Source organism: Cherax quadricarinatus, chromosome 13 (genome assembly GCF_038502225.1).
Source record: "Cherax quadricarinatus isolate ZL_2023a chromosome 13, ASM3850222v1, whole genome shotgun sequence".
Lineage (NCBI taxonomy): Eukaryota > Metazoa > Arthropoda > Malacostraca > Decapoda > Parastacidae > Cherax > Cherax quadricarinatus.
The window spans coordinates 34,380,414-34,398,983 of record NC_091304.1 but is presented as its reverse complement, the minus strand read 5'-3'; the positions used below and the strand labels follow the sequence as shown (position 1 = coordinate 34,398,983).

Below are 18,570 nucleotides of genomic sequence, written 5' to 3'. Positions count from 1 at the left end.
TAGAGAAAACATCTTTCTGTATTAGTTTCACCCAGTATTTAATGGGTTCAAAACATTCATAATCAGGTTTTATTCCTTTAATGAATTTAAAGACAAGAGCTGTAACTCTTAAGAGTTTACCCAAAGATGAGTATTTAGATCCATCAATGACTATTTCTGTTGTGTCTGCAGTATTTACACAACTTATTTCTGCTGTGTTCAAGCAGACTGTTTCTTCTGGCATAATGTGAGCTTTTTGCTGAGGCCAGTTATTTTCATTAGAGAGCCAGTTCGGTCCGTGGAGCCATAATTTATTATCCACAAATTTCTTAAGTGGGACACTACGTGACAACATGTCAGCTGGATTCTCTTGGGTAGAGACGTGAAGAAAGTGATAATCTCTCTGCATCTCTTTTATTTCTGCTACTCTGTTCTGTACATAGACCAACTTACTCTTATTATTTCTTAACCACTGGAGAACTGCTTCATTATCACTCCAGATCACGGTTTTTTCAATAGTGAGATGATCAAGTACTTTGTTGAGATAGACAGCTAATTTTGTACCTACATAGAGTGCTGTCAGTTCCAATTGTGGTACTGTTCTGACCTTCAAGGGTGCTACCCTGGCCTTTGAAGTAATTAGTGTACTTCCTTCAGCATTACTCAAGTAAGCTACAGTGCCATAATCTCTGGTTGACGCATCACAGGACACATGTAATGTGTACTTGTTTCCCTCTTGACCTATTTGTCTGGGAAATTTAATTTGATGAAGTTGCTTAAACTCCCTGGATATTTCATCCCATGCTTGACTCATTTCTAGAGGCAATTTTTTATCCCATCCAATTTTGAGCTTCCATGCGTCTTGCATAAGCATTTTACCCTTTATGGTAATTGGTGAGACGAGTCCTAGAGGATCAAAACATTTTGATACCTCTGACAGTAAACTACGTTTAGTGAGTGTACTGCATGATTTATTGTTTATCCTTTTGAGACTCAAAGTATCTTCCTGTGTGTTCCAATTAAGTCCCAGCATATTGTTGCAATCAGGAATTTCAGCTTCAGGGAAATCTTCTTTGATAAGTTCCCTTAATTGCTTTGAATTAGTATTCCACATCCTTAGAGGCATATTTGCTTCCTTCATCTCCTTGTTAGCTTCTCTATATAAGGATTTCAAATCCTCCTCTTTATTCACAGCACCTTGAAGATTGTCCACATAGAAACTTTTCTTTAAGATTTCTTTGAAGGGACTTTCAGATTTCTTCAAATGTGTATTTAGAGTAGCTTCTAGTAAGAATGGAGAGGATGTTGCACCAAATAATATTGATTTGAAACGATAAGTTTTCACAGGACTTTGAGGATCATGTGGATTTTCAGGCCACAAGAATCGAGTATAATCTCTATCTATTTCTTGTAGTCCTACTCTTAAGAAAGCTTTGGAAATATCAGCCGTGTAGGCATATGGGTTTGTGCGAAATTTCATAAGCACGTCTCCAAGCTTCTCAGTTAGTGAGGGTCCGGTCATCAGACAGTCATTAAGACTTGCTACATCTTGATTTGCACGTGCGCTGCAATTATATACAACACGTAGTGGAGTGGTTTCAGAATCTTTTCTGACTCCATGGTGCGGGAGATAATGAGCTTCTGTCTTCAACTTATCTTCGACTATTTCCTCAATAAATTTATAGTCCAACTGTTCTTGTATGATATTATCATAAACAGTCAGTAGCTCTGGATTCTTCCTGAGCTCATGTATTTGTGCTTTCATCTGTCCGAAAGCCATGCGATAATTGCTAGGCAGATGTGGTGGATTTAATTTCCATGGTAATCTAACCCAATACTGTCCATCTTTATATTCGACAGTGTCCAAATATTGGTTATAAGTCTGAGACTCTTGTGGGCTTGGTTTATTTACATCAATACCTATCGCATCTAAATCCCACAACTTATCAACTGGTTCATTCATTTCTTCCAGTAATGATAATTTTTGCTGTGGTACATGATCAGCGGTTATTCTCGTAACTAGTACATTTTCCACTGAATCAATATCAGTTTCTTTCCCACTTTGAGAGGAAATGGGACCACATATCATGTGGCCTCCTGCTGTTTTCAGCAAGTGAACATCATGTTTACTTACTATATTTTGCACAAAACAGTGATAATAATCACTTCCAATGATTAAATCAATTGGACTAATAGTGTCCGTCTGTATGTCAGGACAGGCTAACTTGACCTTAGCTGCTTTCAGTGCTGCAACTGTTTCTTTTAATCCCTGGATCTGCACAGTCTTAGGCAAATCATCTACTACCACAGCTTCTACTGTCTTTTTCCTGTTTCCTAGACCAACAGTGATTCTGCCTAGGTCATATGTCTGTTTACCAGAATTGTGGAAAAAACCAGCTGTATCTAACTGTATTTTGGCATAGGGTTGTTTATTCAGTTTCTGCAACACTGATCTTCTTATGAAGGACCTTTGTGAGCCTTGATCAAATAGTGTTAGCACATTGGTTTTGTGTAATTTATTAGATAACTCAATTCGAGCTATCGGGAGAGCAGTTGCTTTAAACTTATCTCGCACATTTAATGATGTTGCTTGTTGACTTCATGATTCTGTGGAAGTCTGCTGCTGTTCAGCAAAAGTATTTGGGCATAATGCGGTATGATGCATACCCTTGCATTTAAAACACTTCTTCAGTGAGCATTTACCTCCCTTGTGTTCACCTAAACACTTGATGCACCTTTTCAGCTGATGAACACGTTGTTTACGTGCCTCCATTGATGTGTATTGAATACAATACTGTCCCCAATGTGTTCCATCACAAAGTACACATTTTGGAGTACGTTTATGTATGACAGTTTGTTTACTGTCTGTTGTATTCACAGCTTGATAAATGCCTATATGGGATTTCCCATTCTGTGTTTTAGTGGGAGTAGGTATACTCTTTTTATACTGAGTAGAAGGTTTATTATCCACTGGATTTGTGGATTTTTCATCTTGTCTCGTTGCTTGCATGCATGAAACTATTGTTTGTAAACCATTGCTAATTTCCTCACAAGTGAAATAGCGTTTATTGAACATAATATTTAATCGTTCAATAGTTTGTGGTGACAACTTATCCTGTACAATACCACTGATAAACCAATCACATTGCCTTAGGTCATATTTAGCATCTAGAGATCTGAGACTATTGTCTAATGTGATTCTAAATGCCTTCAAGCTTGATATTAAGACTGCATGTCTAACTCTGGCCTTGTCAGCATCAAAGTAATTGTCTGCTAAGACACGTAAGGCTATTTGATAATTACCTTTAACCACCAGAAATGACTTAATCAGTTCATAGGGTTCTCCCTTCACAAGACATTTAAGGTAATTGAACTTACCAATCTCATCTATGTCAGTTCGTGAATTTACTATGGATTGAAAACCACTAATGAATTCTTCATAATTATGACCTTGGAAAATAGGTAATGACAATGTAGGTAAGCTTGGTAATGGGACTCTTGTTGTTGTTACATGTGTAACAGGTGTTTGACCACTAGTTACAGTAGGTCTCTGTGACAGAGTTTTACGGCAGATAGCCTGTACTCCTGTCCACCTTGATTGTAGATTACTAAAAGTATCCAAAACATTTTTAATTTCATCCTCAGATGGATCTGATTCAAGAAATTTATTTTCATAATGTGTATAGTCTGAATTAATTATTTCCAGACGTCGTGTAAATAATTTAAATTTGACCTCAAGATCATCAAAATCTATGTTTGTATCTTGAGTTAATCCTATACAGACTGAAATTAGATTTTCTAATTGTGTAATCTTAGTCTGTAAAGACTGAAACTGAGTTTTCAAACAAGCCATTTTAATGGTATATTGAAAATTCTAGCACCACTGTACTGCTATAAACAGCTGAGTTTTTGTTGTGCTTAAGTCAGCAATAATCGAGTCAGACACTACTGACCCACTAAGCTTAACCTCAGGGTCAATGACCATGAAGGGTACAGAGTTCATGTGGCTGGTGTTTATGGCTTGAGTTTGCTGTGTCAGCCTGACCACGATGATTAATCGTAAATAATGATGTTATACACTTCATTCACTATACACTATAAATGTCACTGTATAACTGTAAATCACACGTGAATATTACTTACACATATATAAATGTCACTGTTAATATATATTTGAAAGCTTACACTTTATATATAAGTTCCTTTAATATAAGAGGTAGATCTATAAGAAACAAACTTTAACACATTCTTGTCTCTTAATTTCTGTCTATAAACATTATAAACACTATGTGTATATATACTCAGACAAACTGAACATCACTTGGGTTGTTGTTGTCTTGGTCAGCAATTTTCGAGATTGGAGCAGTGGGTGCCGGGTACCATCCCGCGTTTTCTTGTTGGGTGAGTCACCCAGCTCCCGTTTTCTTTGGGTGAATGCTTGGGGAGTGCCCGTTTTCTTTTGGCTGCCCATTCTGTGATTGAGTCTGGAGGGACTCATTTATACTGATTTATATTGTAAAACATTAGTTTTACAGCTTTTTTCGAAGGACCTTGGCTCATAGGTTATTTGTACACTGTAGTACAACATATTTGGACCACAGTGTGGCCTTTATCCAGTTCGAGCACGACCAATTATGTTGAGAAATGGCATTACCAGCTAAGTTTAAACAGTGAACACTTAACTTAAAGACAACTCATCGCCTGCACAGCCGCCCCTGCAGACGAGGTCTTGAAGCTGTCGAAACCATCTCACAACGGGCTGTCAAGAAATATAATTTGTAAGATTATAAATTACCCCTAGGGGGTGTTATGTCAGCATTTCATTCACTGATGGCTGACAACTTACTTGTTTGGACTCAAAAGTCCACACCTTACTGCCGACTATAGGTTGATTACAAACTCCTTGCGACTCAAGAACTGCGCAGTCCCCCGTTCTACAAGAAATTCGTAACATACCTTGCTCTTGTAGCGTGAGCTATGGTGTTCTTCACACCTTCGACAGGTATCGGTGACTTGATAGAAGCTGAAGTGTCCTTGGATGTCCACGTCTTCCATTGTCTAGGAAACGCACACTATGTTCCACAAGATTTGTCTTTATTGTTCACAATGTTATCACTGAAGAAGCTGATCACACTTCTCTTAAGTGTTTATTGTGTTTTATGAGACACTTTGTTCACACTAACGCACAGATCGTTGTTCTTTGTTGGTTATCCTGGCGTCAGTGTCACTCTCAGTAGAGTCAAAAGTAATCTGAAGACGCCACAGCGCCCCATGCCGTCACTGCCCCTTGCACAAAAAAAAAGCTGACCTAGTACTTTTTGCTTCCTTGCCACTTCCTCGATGAAGCAAAGCAGAAGGTTTGATTCTTGCTGTCTTAAGCATAGACAACAATGTCCACTATCTTTACTATGGTAATGAAGTGGGAGCAGGATTTTCCTTAATTGTCCTGCTAAAGTAAGAGATGTACTGTCTCTTATTAAAATACACTCTGCAACACGACTGCAAGGAGCAATGGTCGGTTGACCACAGGTCGCATACTCGTACGGCATCTGTGATCAATTACTCACTGTAGCAGTAAACAAGACGCTTGCCCCTTCTGAGAGGTATGGGCCCCTCAGGGCTGAAAGGGGCTGAAGGGGCTGAAGGGGGCTGATACCCCCCTCCTGGAGAAAATTTCTCCACAATGTCGCTCAATTTTTGAAAAAAAAAAATTATTTTTTCTTATGAAATGATAGAGAATCTTTTCCCGATGGTAATGGCACCAAAAGTTTGAAATTTGGTCGAAAACTTATGGAATTATGCTCCCGCGAAGTTAGCGGTCTCGGCGACATATGCGTATCGGCGATTTCGCCGACTTTGAGCCCTATTTTCAGCCAATTCCATTGTTCCAGTTGACCAAACTCATAGCTATTTCTTTAGAACTCCATTCTATCTATCAGCTGAGTACAAGAAACCTCCCATTTACTAATTTGGACTACCCAATATGGTGGTCAGAAATTGGCAATTTGGCCAATTTCACACAAACTAAAAAAGATGCCAATTTCAAAATAGGGTCCAGAATAAACAAGGTAGACATTCGTGGCACTAAAATAACATATGCTCTATTCATTAGTCACATCTCTAGGCTCCTCTTTTATTATTATTGCTTTCTATTTTGATTTTTTATTCATACAAAAAAATACAAAATTTACTGTTATGCAGACTACTGCATTACTGTAAAAATGGTATAAATAATATCAGTGCACTAGTGAAAGAATATTAGACTCCCCAGTTGACGTGTATTGGACGTGTGGTGTGATTTATTTACTCCTGAACATTGGTAAAAATCGAACATTTCTGCTACTTTGAGCTCAGTTTCAAGGTCGTTTTCATTATCAAAGTAATGAAAATCATCTCTATTTCTGTAATATGTTTTCCATTTTATCACCTAAGACCATGAAAACGTGAATACAACGATAAATACTATACGAAAATACACCTCAAAGTCGGCGTTTTATTCCAAAAAAACGATGTTTTTTTTTTTCTCATTACGCAATGTGTGCTGCAGGATTTTTTTTATGTGGTGCACACTGACCACACAGACCCATTCTCTCACATGTAGGCCTACCAGCTTTCTCCCGCTTGATTTGAAGCCGCTAGAATTATTGAGTATATATACGTCAGAAACATTGACTCGTAAGACGTATTTATACGTCGAAAACAATCAAAGGGTTAAGGACGTGTTTCCATAAGACACCTGCTGTCCTTGTTCACCCATCAGTTTAAAATGGGTACCTGTGTGTTAGTGGACTGGTGTGGGTCGCATCCTGGGACAAAAACTGACCTAATTTGTGGGAAATGCGCATCATAACAAGCAGCTTCTGTATAGTAGTATGTCAATGATGTCAGCTGGAATTATCGTAAAGATAATTTTGGGATGATAGCAAAATTTTGCCAAAACGTTACCAATGTTCAATCTTGGGTTGATACAGATACCATCAAAATTAGATGATACTGTCTGATACTGATACTAATACCATCAAAATTAGCTGTTACTGAAATTGATACTGTACTTTAGGGTAATACTGATACCATCAAAATCAGATGATATTGATACTTTGGCACATCCATAAATTGAATAATATTAATACAATTATTTAGCTTCATTGGGTTCTAGGTTTATGTACTCACCACTTATTACATTATAAGCCTATAATGTGTTCAGTGCCACTGTTGTAAAAAAAAAAAATACTAATTTGTAAGTACAGTAATGTATAATAATATTTAGACTTCAGCAAGGGCTCATATAAGTAACTATTTGTATCTGCAGGAGCTGAGTGATGTTGTTGGGCTTGTTCCCTCAAGGAAGGTTCCTTGATACCAGTCAGATGATCATTATCTAAGGAAATGGACCTGTGTTCCTCTTCCTTGGATTGAATCAGAATGCCTCCCATTTCTCAAACAGTGTATGACTTCTGCTCACTTAGTGCTTTCCCCATGAATGTAATATTATTAATAATAATAATAATAATAATAATAATAATAATAATAATAATAATAATAATAATAATAATAATAATAATAATAATAATATTGTGCTCCTGATTTCAGAATTTATTGTCTTTTTTTATATCTTATGGTTATGGCACTTGCTACTTTTATTTATTTATTTATTTATTTATTATTAATTTGGACATGATACATAGAAGTACAAAGAAATACAGTGGTTAAGTGTAACATGCCAAAAGCCCCTTGTATGCAGAACATTATGGGCAGGCTGAAAATTAACTTAAGATTAACTAAGCAATGATATATTCAGTGGTAAAAATTATAGTAAACAAGTAACAATTAAGCACAAATGAGTATTTCAAAGACAGGTCATATGGCCATTTGCTGAGTTGCTGTGCATTCAATAGAATGGAGTATTCTGTTAGGTAATGTAATTAAAAAAACAAAGTTTGATAGGGTCACAGGTTATACATTTAAGAAGAGACTTGAATTTATAAACAGACAGTGTTTCTTTTATATTCACAAGTAATGAATTCCAGATTTTTGGGCCTTTTATGTGCATTGAGTTTTTGCTTAGTGTGAGATGGACACGAGGAACATCAGAGTGATCTGTGCCTTGTGTTATGGTCATGTGTTCTGTTGAGGTTGGTAAGGAGACGTTTGAGGGGAGGATTTATATCCGAGTTAAGTGTTCTGTGTATGTAGTAGGTACAATAATAAGTATGGATGTTTTGTATGGTGAGTAGGTTTAGAGTTTTGAATATTGGTGGAGTATGCTGCCTGTAGTGGGAATTTATCATTCTGACTGCAGCCTTTTGTTGGGTAATTAATGGTCTGAGATGGTTTATTGTTGTTGAGCCCCATGCACAAATTCCATAGGTGAGATAGGGGTAAATAAGTGAGTGATATAGGGCTAGGAGAGCTGACTGTGGAACATAGTACCGTATCTTTGAAATTTTCCTGGAAATTTGTTGTACATGTGTTTGAAATTTGAGTCTATTATCAAGGTGGATTCCTAAGAATTTTCCCTCTGTGAGCTTTGTTATTATCAAGGTGGATTCCTAAGAATTTTCCCTCTGTGAGCTTTGTGATAGGTGATTCATTTATCATTATGTTAAGAAGGACATCTGTATCTCTGTTTCCAAACTGAATGAAGTAGGTTTGTTCAATGTTGAGAGTAAGTTTGTTAGTCATCATCTAGGTAGATATTTTCTGTAATTCGGTATTTACAATATTGGCTAGCATGACTGGGCTTGGGTGAAAGAAGAAGAATGTAGTGTCATCTGCAAATAGTGTGGGTTTGAGTAGTTGCGATGCATTTGGTAGGTCATTTATGTAAACGAGAAAGAGAAGAGGGCCAAGGACCTCTTCCTCAGTTTGCAGTTATGGCTTCTTGTTCTCTCTCTTGCTGTCATTAAGAATCTTCTTTATCTATTCTTCAAGGTCTTTTTAATACAGTGCTGAATAGTCCCATGATTAAAGGACTTTGTTATAGCTTTCATTCTCACAAGTGGGGTGACTGAAAAAAAAATGAAAGAAAAGTTTCTTTATACATTTAGTAATTTATACAGAAGGGGTTACCAGCTCCTTTCTCCTGGCATTTTATTCCCCTCATACAACACACATGGCTTATGAAGGAAGAATTCTCCTCTTTCCCATTTAGGCTACTTTACAGTTATCTTGGCTGATATAATCTGGGTGGTAGGGAGCACTGTTTAGGAAGAGGAAGGCTTTAAATAGTAATTAATTGTACTTCAGTTCAAGATCTTTATCTCCCACAGGCATTTTCTGTTTTCTAATTATTTTACAATAAGGCGAAGAAAAGAAATAACACAGTTACTGTATATTACACCACAGAATGCTACCTCCATAAGCCATGCATGTCATAAGAGGAAACTAAAATGCCAGAACAAGGGGCTAGATTTACTAACCTTTTTTTTTTTTCTTGGTTCACAAAATTTAAAAAAAAAATTCTTGCAGACAAAATGCTGTTTCTTTGGAGGAGGAGAGTTCAGTTGTTACTGCAACGACTATATAACCTACCATGTAGTACAAGGTAAGAGCAAAAGTACTTGTGAAATCAGTATAATTATATTAGTAAAGATATATTTTTCATTTACTATTGTTATTAGGGACCCATATGTGGAAAGGCTCCAGAGCCCAGTCTAGATGCATAAAATTGTTGAAATTACCTCTAACTAATAGGGAAACTAATTATCATCCTCATGTAACAAATCGGATAATTTTTATGCCTTCCCAAGGCATACATCTCACTTTATATATGAAGTGCCTTCCAAATGTATACATCTCACTTCCCAAGGGGAGGTGAGATGAGATCTCATCTCAGTTCCCAAGGGAAGTGAGATGAGATGTGAAGCTGTGTAGTTCCAGACATGGGAGCAAGTGGTTTTCAGTTGCTCATAAGTTGGAATAATGACTGTTTGGCCTTACATTAAAAAAATACCGTAAAAAAACTATGAAAAATACAGCAAAACTCATAAGAGTTAAGTCTTAGAATTGACCAATCTATACCATACTTGAAACACATCCAAATCCCTCCAGTGTTCCTGTGTTTGAACTGGTTAATGTAACTGGAAAATATATTATGGTAAATGAAACAGTATTGTATTTGTATATGGTGGTAAGGTATGGGTATTTTAATGTTGAAAGCATATTTTTCTTTGTTCTCTCTTTCCATGGGGGTGTCTTAATGCTAGAGAAGGACTTGATCCAAGGAATTTAAAGCACATAATGGTAGTACTGTATTTTCTGGTGTTAACCTGATTACCTCTCATTCCCCATGCAATGTATGACCCTTATGGGTACAGACTAACAGCTTTTCAGTACAGTGAACCCTTGAATTAATGGACTAATAGCGATGGGAGGGGTGTACATTATTGCCAGTTGTCCATAGATTCCAAGTTATGAAATGAATTTCATAACTTGGAATCTATGGACAACTGGCAATAATGTACACCCCTGTAAAAAGAACACAATACTATGCAAGTATCATAAATAAAAATACATAAAGTTTAAAGTACTGTACAATAGTACTATACATGTACAGTGCTACTGTACAGTATAATACAGCCTCTCCTCACTTAATGCTATATAGCCCTTGTGGTTTAGCACTTCTTTTTGATTATAATAATAATAATCCTCACTTAATGATGGTGTTCCGTTCCTAAGACCATGTTGGTAAACAAATTTGTCCCTAAGCAAGGAGCATACTATAATGGTAGTGGGTTTGTGTCAACCATCTTTGATATTGTTTTAATCTCACCTTTGCACCATTTATAACATTTTTAGTATAATTTTAAATGTTTGTACAGTAGTTTACTGTATATTGTAATAAACAGAATAGAGGAAATCAGCTCTAATATACATTATTTAGGTATGCATACTGGTCAGAGAGCCTGTCTTAGGTCCGAGTTGTCGGTTAACAAGTACGTCGCTCAGTGAGGAGTGGCTGTAGTACTGTTGTACAATACTGTACATGTTCAGTATGTATACTAGTTTTACAGTAACTTACAGTAATTTTACTTATCTTATACTTTAAGGTGGAGAGATGAAGTAGTATACAGTAAACTGGCACAGATCCTTGCCACTGAGATACAACACTGAACCTTCCTTATTAAGTAGTTCAAGTTTCTTCTTAGCACTGAGATTTATATGTATCCTCTGGGAACCACCACTTTAGAAAACACCATTAACCCTCTAAACCATCTATTATTATTATGAGGCTCGTATCGCTCACCCGGTACCAAGTCTCCAGCCCCTGACTGCAGCAGCATCTTTGAGTTGTGCTCACGCCACTCGATCGGTCTGTGAATGGGAAGAAAGCTCCAGAACAACAAACCACCATCGGTTTGATTTTGGTCGTACATAGACGTCTTACGAGCCAGTGTTTCGGACGTATTAATATGCATAAATTCTAGCGGCTTCAGATCAAGCAGGAGAAAGCTGGTAGGCCACATGTGAGAGAATGGGTCTGTGTGGTCAGTGTGCACCACATAAAAAAGTCCTGCAGCAGGCAGTGCATAATGAGAAAAAAAAAACTGACCATTTTTTTGGATGGAAAGTGCCGACTTTGAGGTATATTTTCGTATGGTATTTATGGTTGTATTCTCGTTTTCATGGTCTCGTGTGATAAAATGGACAACATATTACAGAAATAGAGATGATTTTGATTAGTTTCACGATGAAAACGACCTTGAAATTGAGCTCAAAATAGCAGAAATGTTTGATTTTTACCAATGTTCAGGAGTAAGCAAATCACACCACACGTCCAATACACATCAACTGAGGAGTCTAATATTCTTTCACTAGTGCACTGATATTATTTATACCATTTTTACAATAATGCAGTAGTCTGCATAACAGTAAATCTTCTATTTTTTGTATGAATAAAAAATCAGAATAGAAAGCAATAGTAATATAAGAGGGGCCTAGGGACGTGACTAATGAACAGAGGATATGTTATTTTAGTGCCAAGAATGTCTACATTGTTTATTCTGGACCCTATTTTGAAATTGGCATCTTTTTAAATTTGCATGAAATTGGCCAAATTGCCAATTTCTGACCACTTTATTGGGTAGTTCAGATCGGTAAATGGGCAGTTTCTTGTACTCAACTGATAGAAAAAATGGAGTTCTAAAGCAATAGCTATGAGTTTGGTCAACTGGAAAAACGTAATTTGCCAAAAACAGGGCTCAAAGTCGGCGAAATTACCGATGCGTATATGTTGCCAAGACCGCTAACTTCGCAGGAGTGTAACCTTGCGAGTTTTCAACCAAATATCATACTTTTGGTGTCATTACCATCGGGAAAAGATTCTATCATTTCATAAGAAAAAATAATCTTTTTTTTTTTTTTCCAAAAATTTTGCGACATAGAATGACAGTTTCAGAAAGGGGCTTGTGACAGTCGAAGGGTTAATTGCACTTTACTTAATATGTTAATATAGTCACGCAAAACATTGTAAATCCAGAGAGAATTGGAGACTGAATGACAAGTGTATGCTGAGTGAGCACAGACAATAAACTGATGCAGGTTGCACATGACTCTGGGAACTATGAAAATGGACAGGTCCTGGATGAGCACACACTGTCCTGTTTTGAACAAATGTTGGAACCATCAGACTTGGTTCAGAAGACTACTGGACACTATTGCTATGAACAGAATCTGGAATCCGTGGACTTTTTCATTTTATCCGATGATTCTAATGTTCATCTGGCCAGCTTTTTTATCCATAGTATCCAAAAGCCATTCAATGGGGGTCCGTTAATTGAAGGCTTACTGTACTGTACATTACCTGGTCTGCTTTTTTTTCTTCTAAATATATAACTGCAAACTTATATTTCTATGCAATAATTCCTGTTAGAGATAAGAAGTACTTGTACAATAAATGGCATTGAAACACTACTGGAATGCTAGTGGGCATTTAAGTTTATGCTTGATTTTAGTAAATGAGTCACTCTGACTCATTTACTAAATGAGTCACCCTGTGATTCATTTACTAAATGAGTCACTCTGTGACTCATTGACTAAACCTGTATGAGTCACTCTGTGACTCATACAGGTTTAGTGCTTATTTCCTGAATGTTTGAATAATTTAGTAGTAAATGCATTGAAGATATAATTTCTGCATTTTATCATGCCAGTCATTCTGTTTTAACTTACGATACATTTTAACAACAAAATCTATTATTTAATGGTTGGCAAGTTCCTTTACTTTGTGTAGTAGACTTTTTTAATTTCCAGGAAATGGCTGCGATGGAAGTATGATCTGTTCATTTTAACAATGAAAGCATTATTCTACAATGAATTCGTTAATATGTCATACGTACTAGAAGTTTTCATGGAGCCAATGGTGTGGATTGTGGACCACTTCACAAAGGTTCTTGGACCTGTAAGTATTACTGGCACTGAAGTAATATTTACATTTATTTAACCCTTTGACTGTTGCAACCCCAAATCCTGAAGTGTCTCCTGGTGTCGAAAATATTAAAAAAAAAAAAATTATTTTTTTCTTATCAAAATGTTAAGATTAGTTTTCTGATTGTTTTAAGCCCTCCCCCCCCAAAAAAAAAAAAAAAAAATTGTGATCAGTACTTACAGAGACATAGAGGAGTAAGGTTGGCAGAAAATGAGCCACATATGGCAACAGCGGTGAATGCCGCTCACCCAGTAAACTTTGGTTTACTTTCATTTGAAGGTTCCTTGTTTTTTTTTTTTTTCACTTTTTTATTTTTCACATAACTTAGGTGGCCTGTGAGACCAAAGTAAGGTGAAATGTACATATATACACTCCTTGTATGTAGCACAATAATCGCACAAATATTAGTATCATTATATTGTTTACAAAACTTGTTTACACAAACGAACAATATAAAATTTTTTTTATTACTATTGTTCTGTAATATATATATACTAATGTACAATCACTGGACACTTTCCTAAAACTGCTGCAGCTTGTGGAATTCTTTGAAACATGGGTGTATGCACAATGATGTTTTACACTCCTCACACCTAAAACGAGTGTCTCTGCGTTTTTGTGGGCTTTTTTTTTTTTTTTTTTTTTTTTTTTTTTTTTTTGTGTGTGTGTGTGTGTGTGTGTGTGTGTGTGTGTGTGTGTGTAACAAACTGGCCATATCCCACCAAGGCAGGGTGGCCCAAAAAGAAAAAAGAAAGTTTCTCTTTTTAAATTTAGTAATTTATACAGGAGAAGGGGTTTCTAGGCCCTTGTTCCCAGCATTTTAGTCACCTCTTACAACACGCATGGCTTACAGAGGAAGAATTCTGTTCCACTTCTCCATGGAGATAAGAGGAAATAAACAAGAACAAGAACAAGAACTAGAAAGAAAATAGAAGAAAACCCAGAGAGGTGTGTATATATATGCTTGTACTACATGTATGTGTAGTGTGACCTAAGTGTAAGTAGAAGTAGCAAGACGTACCTGAAATCTTGCTTGTTTAAGAGACAGAAAAAAGACAGCAGCAATCCTACCATCATGTTAGGTAGTTATCCTAGGTAAATGGTCATGTGTCATCATTCCTACCTACCTACCTATCTTTCTTTCTTTCCTCATTCTTTATTTCTTTCATTCTTTCTTTCTTTCAGTCTTTCTTCATTGTTTCTTCATTCATTCCTCCCTTCCTTCTGGTTTCTATAATATATATACACATATATAGTCACTGGACACTTATATAGAACTGCTATTATTATCTTCTGGAAGCTTGTGTTTTGTGTGTGTGTGTGGGGGGGGGATGAACTCCTAAATGTGCTGAGTCAGGGTATGGCAGCTGTCAAAATGACGTATTACTGCCTGTCAACACCCATGGGATCCCATGCCTTCCTCCTCACCTCCTTTTGTAACTACCTACCATTCCTTCTTTATTTATTTTTCTTTCTCTTTCTTTCTTTTTCTTTCTCTTTCTTTCTTCCTCTTTCTTTTTCTTTCTCGTTCCTTTCCTTATCTTTCCTTCTTTATCTTTCTGTCCTTTTTTCTCCTTCTTTCTTTCTCTTTCTTTATTTCTCTTTCTTTATTTATCTTTCTTTATTTCTCTTTCTTTCTTTCTTCTGGTATCCTGGGCATTGTTTTCAGTCACAAACTCCTCAAAAACATGAAATTCATCTTCACTGACACTTCCATCTGTGTTAGAGCAATCACTTGGGAAGAGAAGAGTCCTAGATTTGCCAGGGAGTCACATATTTCTTACCACTAGGCATGCTGAACAAGGACTACTGAAATGGCATTCCTACAATGCACCACTGGCTCCCCAATTTTTTTTATACTGTACACACTGACCATGAAGACCCATTCTCTCACATGTGGGCCTACCAGCTTTCTCCTGCTTGATTTGAAGCCACTAGAATTTTGGCCTATTAGTACGCAAACACATTGGCTCGTGAAATGTAGTATATAGTATTCGACCGAAACAGTCAAAGGGTTAATCATGAATCCCCAGCACACTCATGTTTTTAAATGCTGTCTAAATTTTGTTGGTTTATAAACCTTTCGGTTGTTTTAGAATAGTGTATACATTATTTGTCATATGTACTTTAGTAATCTAATAACACATACATATACAGCTGTACTTGGAACTATTCAGTACAAAATCTATAATTTGTCTCACTGGTAAAGAGCAATTTAATATATTTTAAGGTTGAATTCAGCATATTGCTCAGTGAAATTTAGACTGAACATGAAATAAGTAGTTGTACTTGTATTAAAATTGAACTTTTACTGAACATGGGCAAGTTTTCCTTTTCTTATGAACATATTTAGTGTTAATTGAAAGGAATAGAGTGTAGAAGAAAGTAAGAAAGATAGAAAAGTGAATATCTTTTTCTTCTTTCAACAAACTGCTGTATCCCACCAAAGCAGGGTGGCCCATAAATAAAAAAGTTTCTCTTTTTAACTTTAGTAATGTATACAGGAGAAGTGGTTATTAGCCCCTTGCTCCTGACATTTTAGTCGTCTCTTATGACATGCATGGCTTACGGAGGAAGAATTCTGTTCCACTTCCCCATGGAGATAAGTAAATATATAGTTGTTTGCAATGTGTGTTATTGGGTGTGTATTTGGAAAAAATCAAATTTTCAAAAAAGTAAATATAACCCCGTAGCCTGGCTAGCAAAGCTCTCGGGTTTGATTCCTGGTGGGTTAGAAACATTTCAATGCATTTCCTTACACCTGTTGTCGTGTTCACCTAGCAGCAATTAGGTACCTGGGTGTTAGTCGACTGGTGTGGGTCACATTCTGGGGGACAAGATTGAGTACCCCAATGGAAATAAGTTAGGCAGTCTTCGATGACGCACTGACTTTCGTGGGTTATCCTGGGTGGCTAACCCTCTGGGGTTAAAAATCCAAATGAAATCTTTTCTTATCTTAACTCTAAATATATTTATAAAGTTATTACAATAACTGTTTAAGTAAGTAAATTTATTTACACACAGGTACACACAAGTACAATTATCATTCATAGTGTAAATTACCTAGGATAACCCAGACATGTCAGACAAAGTGACTTATTTCCATTTGCAAAATGGCTGTCCATACATGTAAAACTCTCACCTTGTATTAGATTATCATGATGAAAGATGTGACTTTGTGGGGAAATGTGATGGAAGTTTGGTTAACCCTTAAATGGTCCAAACGTATATATACGTTTTTTCAACATCTGAAAATATGTAAAAAAAATGTAGATCTTCTTTTTTGTTTTACATTTGAAAACGTGTAAAAAAAACTTTTATCTACATTTTTTTTTTATATTTGAAAATATGTAAAAAAAAGTAGATCTACTTTTGGAGCACTACGAATTTGAACGTCGATCTGTTTGGACCGTTTAAGGGTTAAAGACAAGCAATAGTGAAACTTTGTTTCATCTCTAAATTATAACAGTGGTGTATCTATCTTTTCTTGTATAATTCAGCAAAATAGAATGCCCCATATTTGAGCAACACAGGAAAAATGTATGTAGGTACTGAGCACAGGCTCTCCATTAATGCTAGGTAACATAAATTGCTAAGCTGCCTTCTTTCCCATATTTGTCTTTTAGTATGAAATGAAGTAACTCTGCTAAATTGAATTCATCTTCATGTTTATATTTAATATTAGAGCAAAGGGTTGAAGCCCCAGTATTTAAGACATGAGAAGATGAAAAGAGTAAGAAAAGACTGACAGGTCATTAAAAGAATTGCAATGAGACTTCTCCTCAAAGAATATGATGGCAATTAACATCACCAAACAACTTAACCGGTGTGGATAAAAATGAAACCTAAAGCCACAGCATATTGAAATATGATGGGCATGAAGGAGAGAGGCTTAAGTAATTATGGAATGTAATCTACAGTGTAGTGTAGTATAGTTTGAACATTAAATCTAGTTCACAGAATTGTGAAGCATTATTGGAGAAGTGAAGGCCAGAAACAGAAGTTGAATACTGAACAAATGCAAATGAAGATGTTGAAATAATATTGTCATCATTTCTTGGAAGGATATTAGGTACTCACAAAGGATTGAGATGTGGAAGTTGCAAAATAAGCTGTTATGCCTTCAGTTATCTTTCATCTTCAAGGAAGAGGAAAGTGGTACATATTTAGCTCTCAGATGGGCTTATAATAGACAAGAAACCAAGTGGGTTTATTTTCTCTAAAACCTGTTTGATCCTTGTTAGTAAAGTTTCCAAAGACAATAAAAATTAGCAATTGATTAAAGTGAATCAAGGGTGAATCTCCTGTCTTGAAGATCATTATGCATGATCATTATGCACATTGGGGCTGTGCTTAGTGTCAACAGCTGCAGCTACACTGGCATGGGAATGTAAGCCAGTGCAGCCCTTGGTGGCTATGAAGGCTTCACTCCTCCAACAAGTAAACATGGCTGCTCATGAAAGGAACTTAGTATATGTATATGTCTAAAAGTATGATGATCTTGATATGCAATGGTGATTTTGAAACTGTACTGTACATTTTTTCTTTGCACTTTATATATAAATTTTACCATGTTTTGCCTTTCCTCCTCCTTTATACATAACATCAGCAATCATCATATGCCCATGTTTGACCCCTCACGCTCTTCTCATTTCAGCATTTCAGTAAGAATATAAATGTGAAAAAGAGTATGGACTTACTGTAGCATGTAATTTTATGTGTTGTGTGTACAGTATAGTATTGGTAAAATGAGTTTGTACATCTGTTGGTTTTCAGATCCTTGTTGGGGGAGTAATAACGTTAACTAGCTCAGTCGTTTCTATAGTTTACATCATTGGTCTACCCTACTATTGGCAGAAATCACCGATACTTACCTGTTTTCTAATTGTACTAGGACACTGGTTGTTAATAAATGTCATCTTCCACTTCACAATGGCAGCAATTACTGACCCAGGTACACCTCCAAAGGTGAGTTAATTTATGCTTAATTCATAGTGCCACATAAAATTCAGTATGTACTGTAATCCATGTTAATGAATAATTTTAAGGCAAAATTTCTAGGATTAATTAATTTTACTGAAAGAAATGTCATCATAAGTAAATACTGCACAAATGCATGTTGAACTTTGATGGGTTCTAAGCAGATATACTTATAACTTATGTTA

The 18,570-nt window shown here is 36.2% G+C and overlaps 1 protein-coding gene across 2 annotated transcripts in view; it reads left to right on the top strand.

The window, feature by feature from the left end:
* The window catches only part of LOC128688723 (palmitoyltransferase ZDHHC16), an 84,722-nt gene that overhangs the window by 15,905 nt on the left and 50,247 nt on the right, over positions 1-18,570 (top strand). For both annotated transcript variants that reach the window (XM_070084644.1, XM_070084643.1), the window contains exons 2-4: positions 9,448-9,523; positions 13,231-13,378; positions 18,182-18,373. In XM_070084644.1, coding sequence (XP_069940745.1) covers positions 9,453-9,523; positions 13,231-13,378; positions 18,182-18,373 — 411 coding nt within the window. In that variant the 5' untranslated portion in view covers positions 9,448-9,452. The remainder of the gene's footprint in view (positions 1-9,447; positions 9,524-13,230; positions 13,379-18,181; positions 18,374-18,570) is intronic.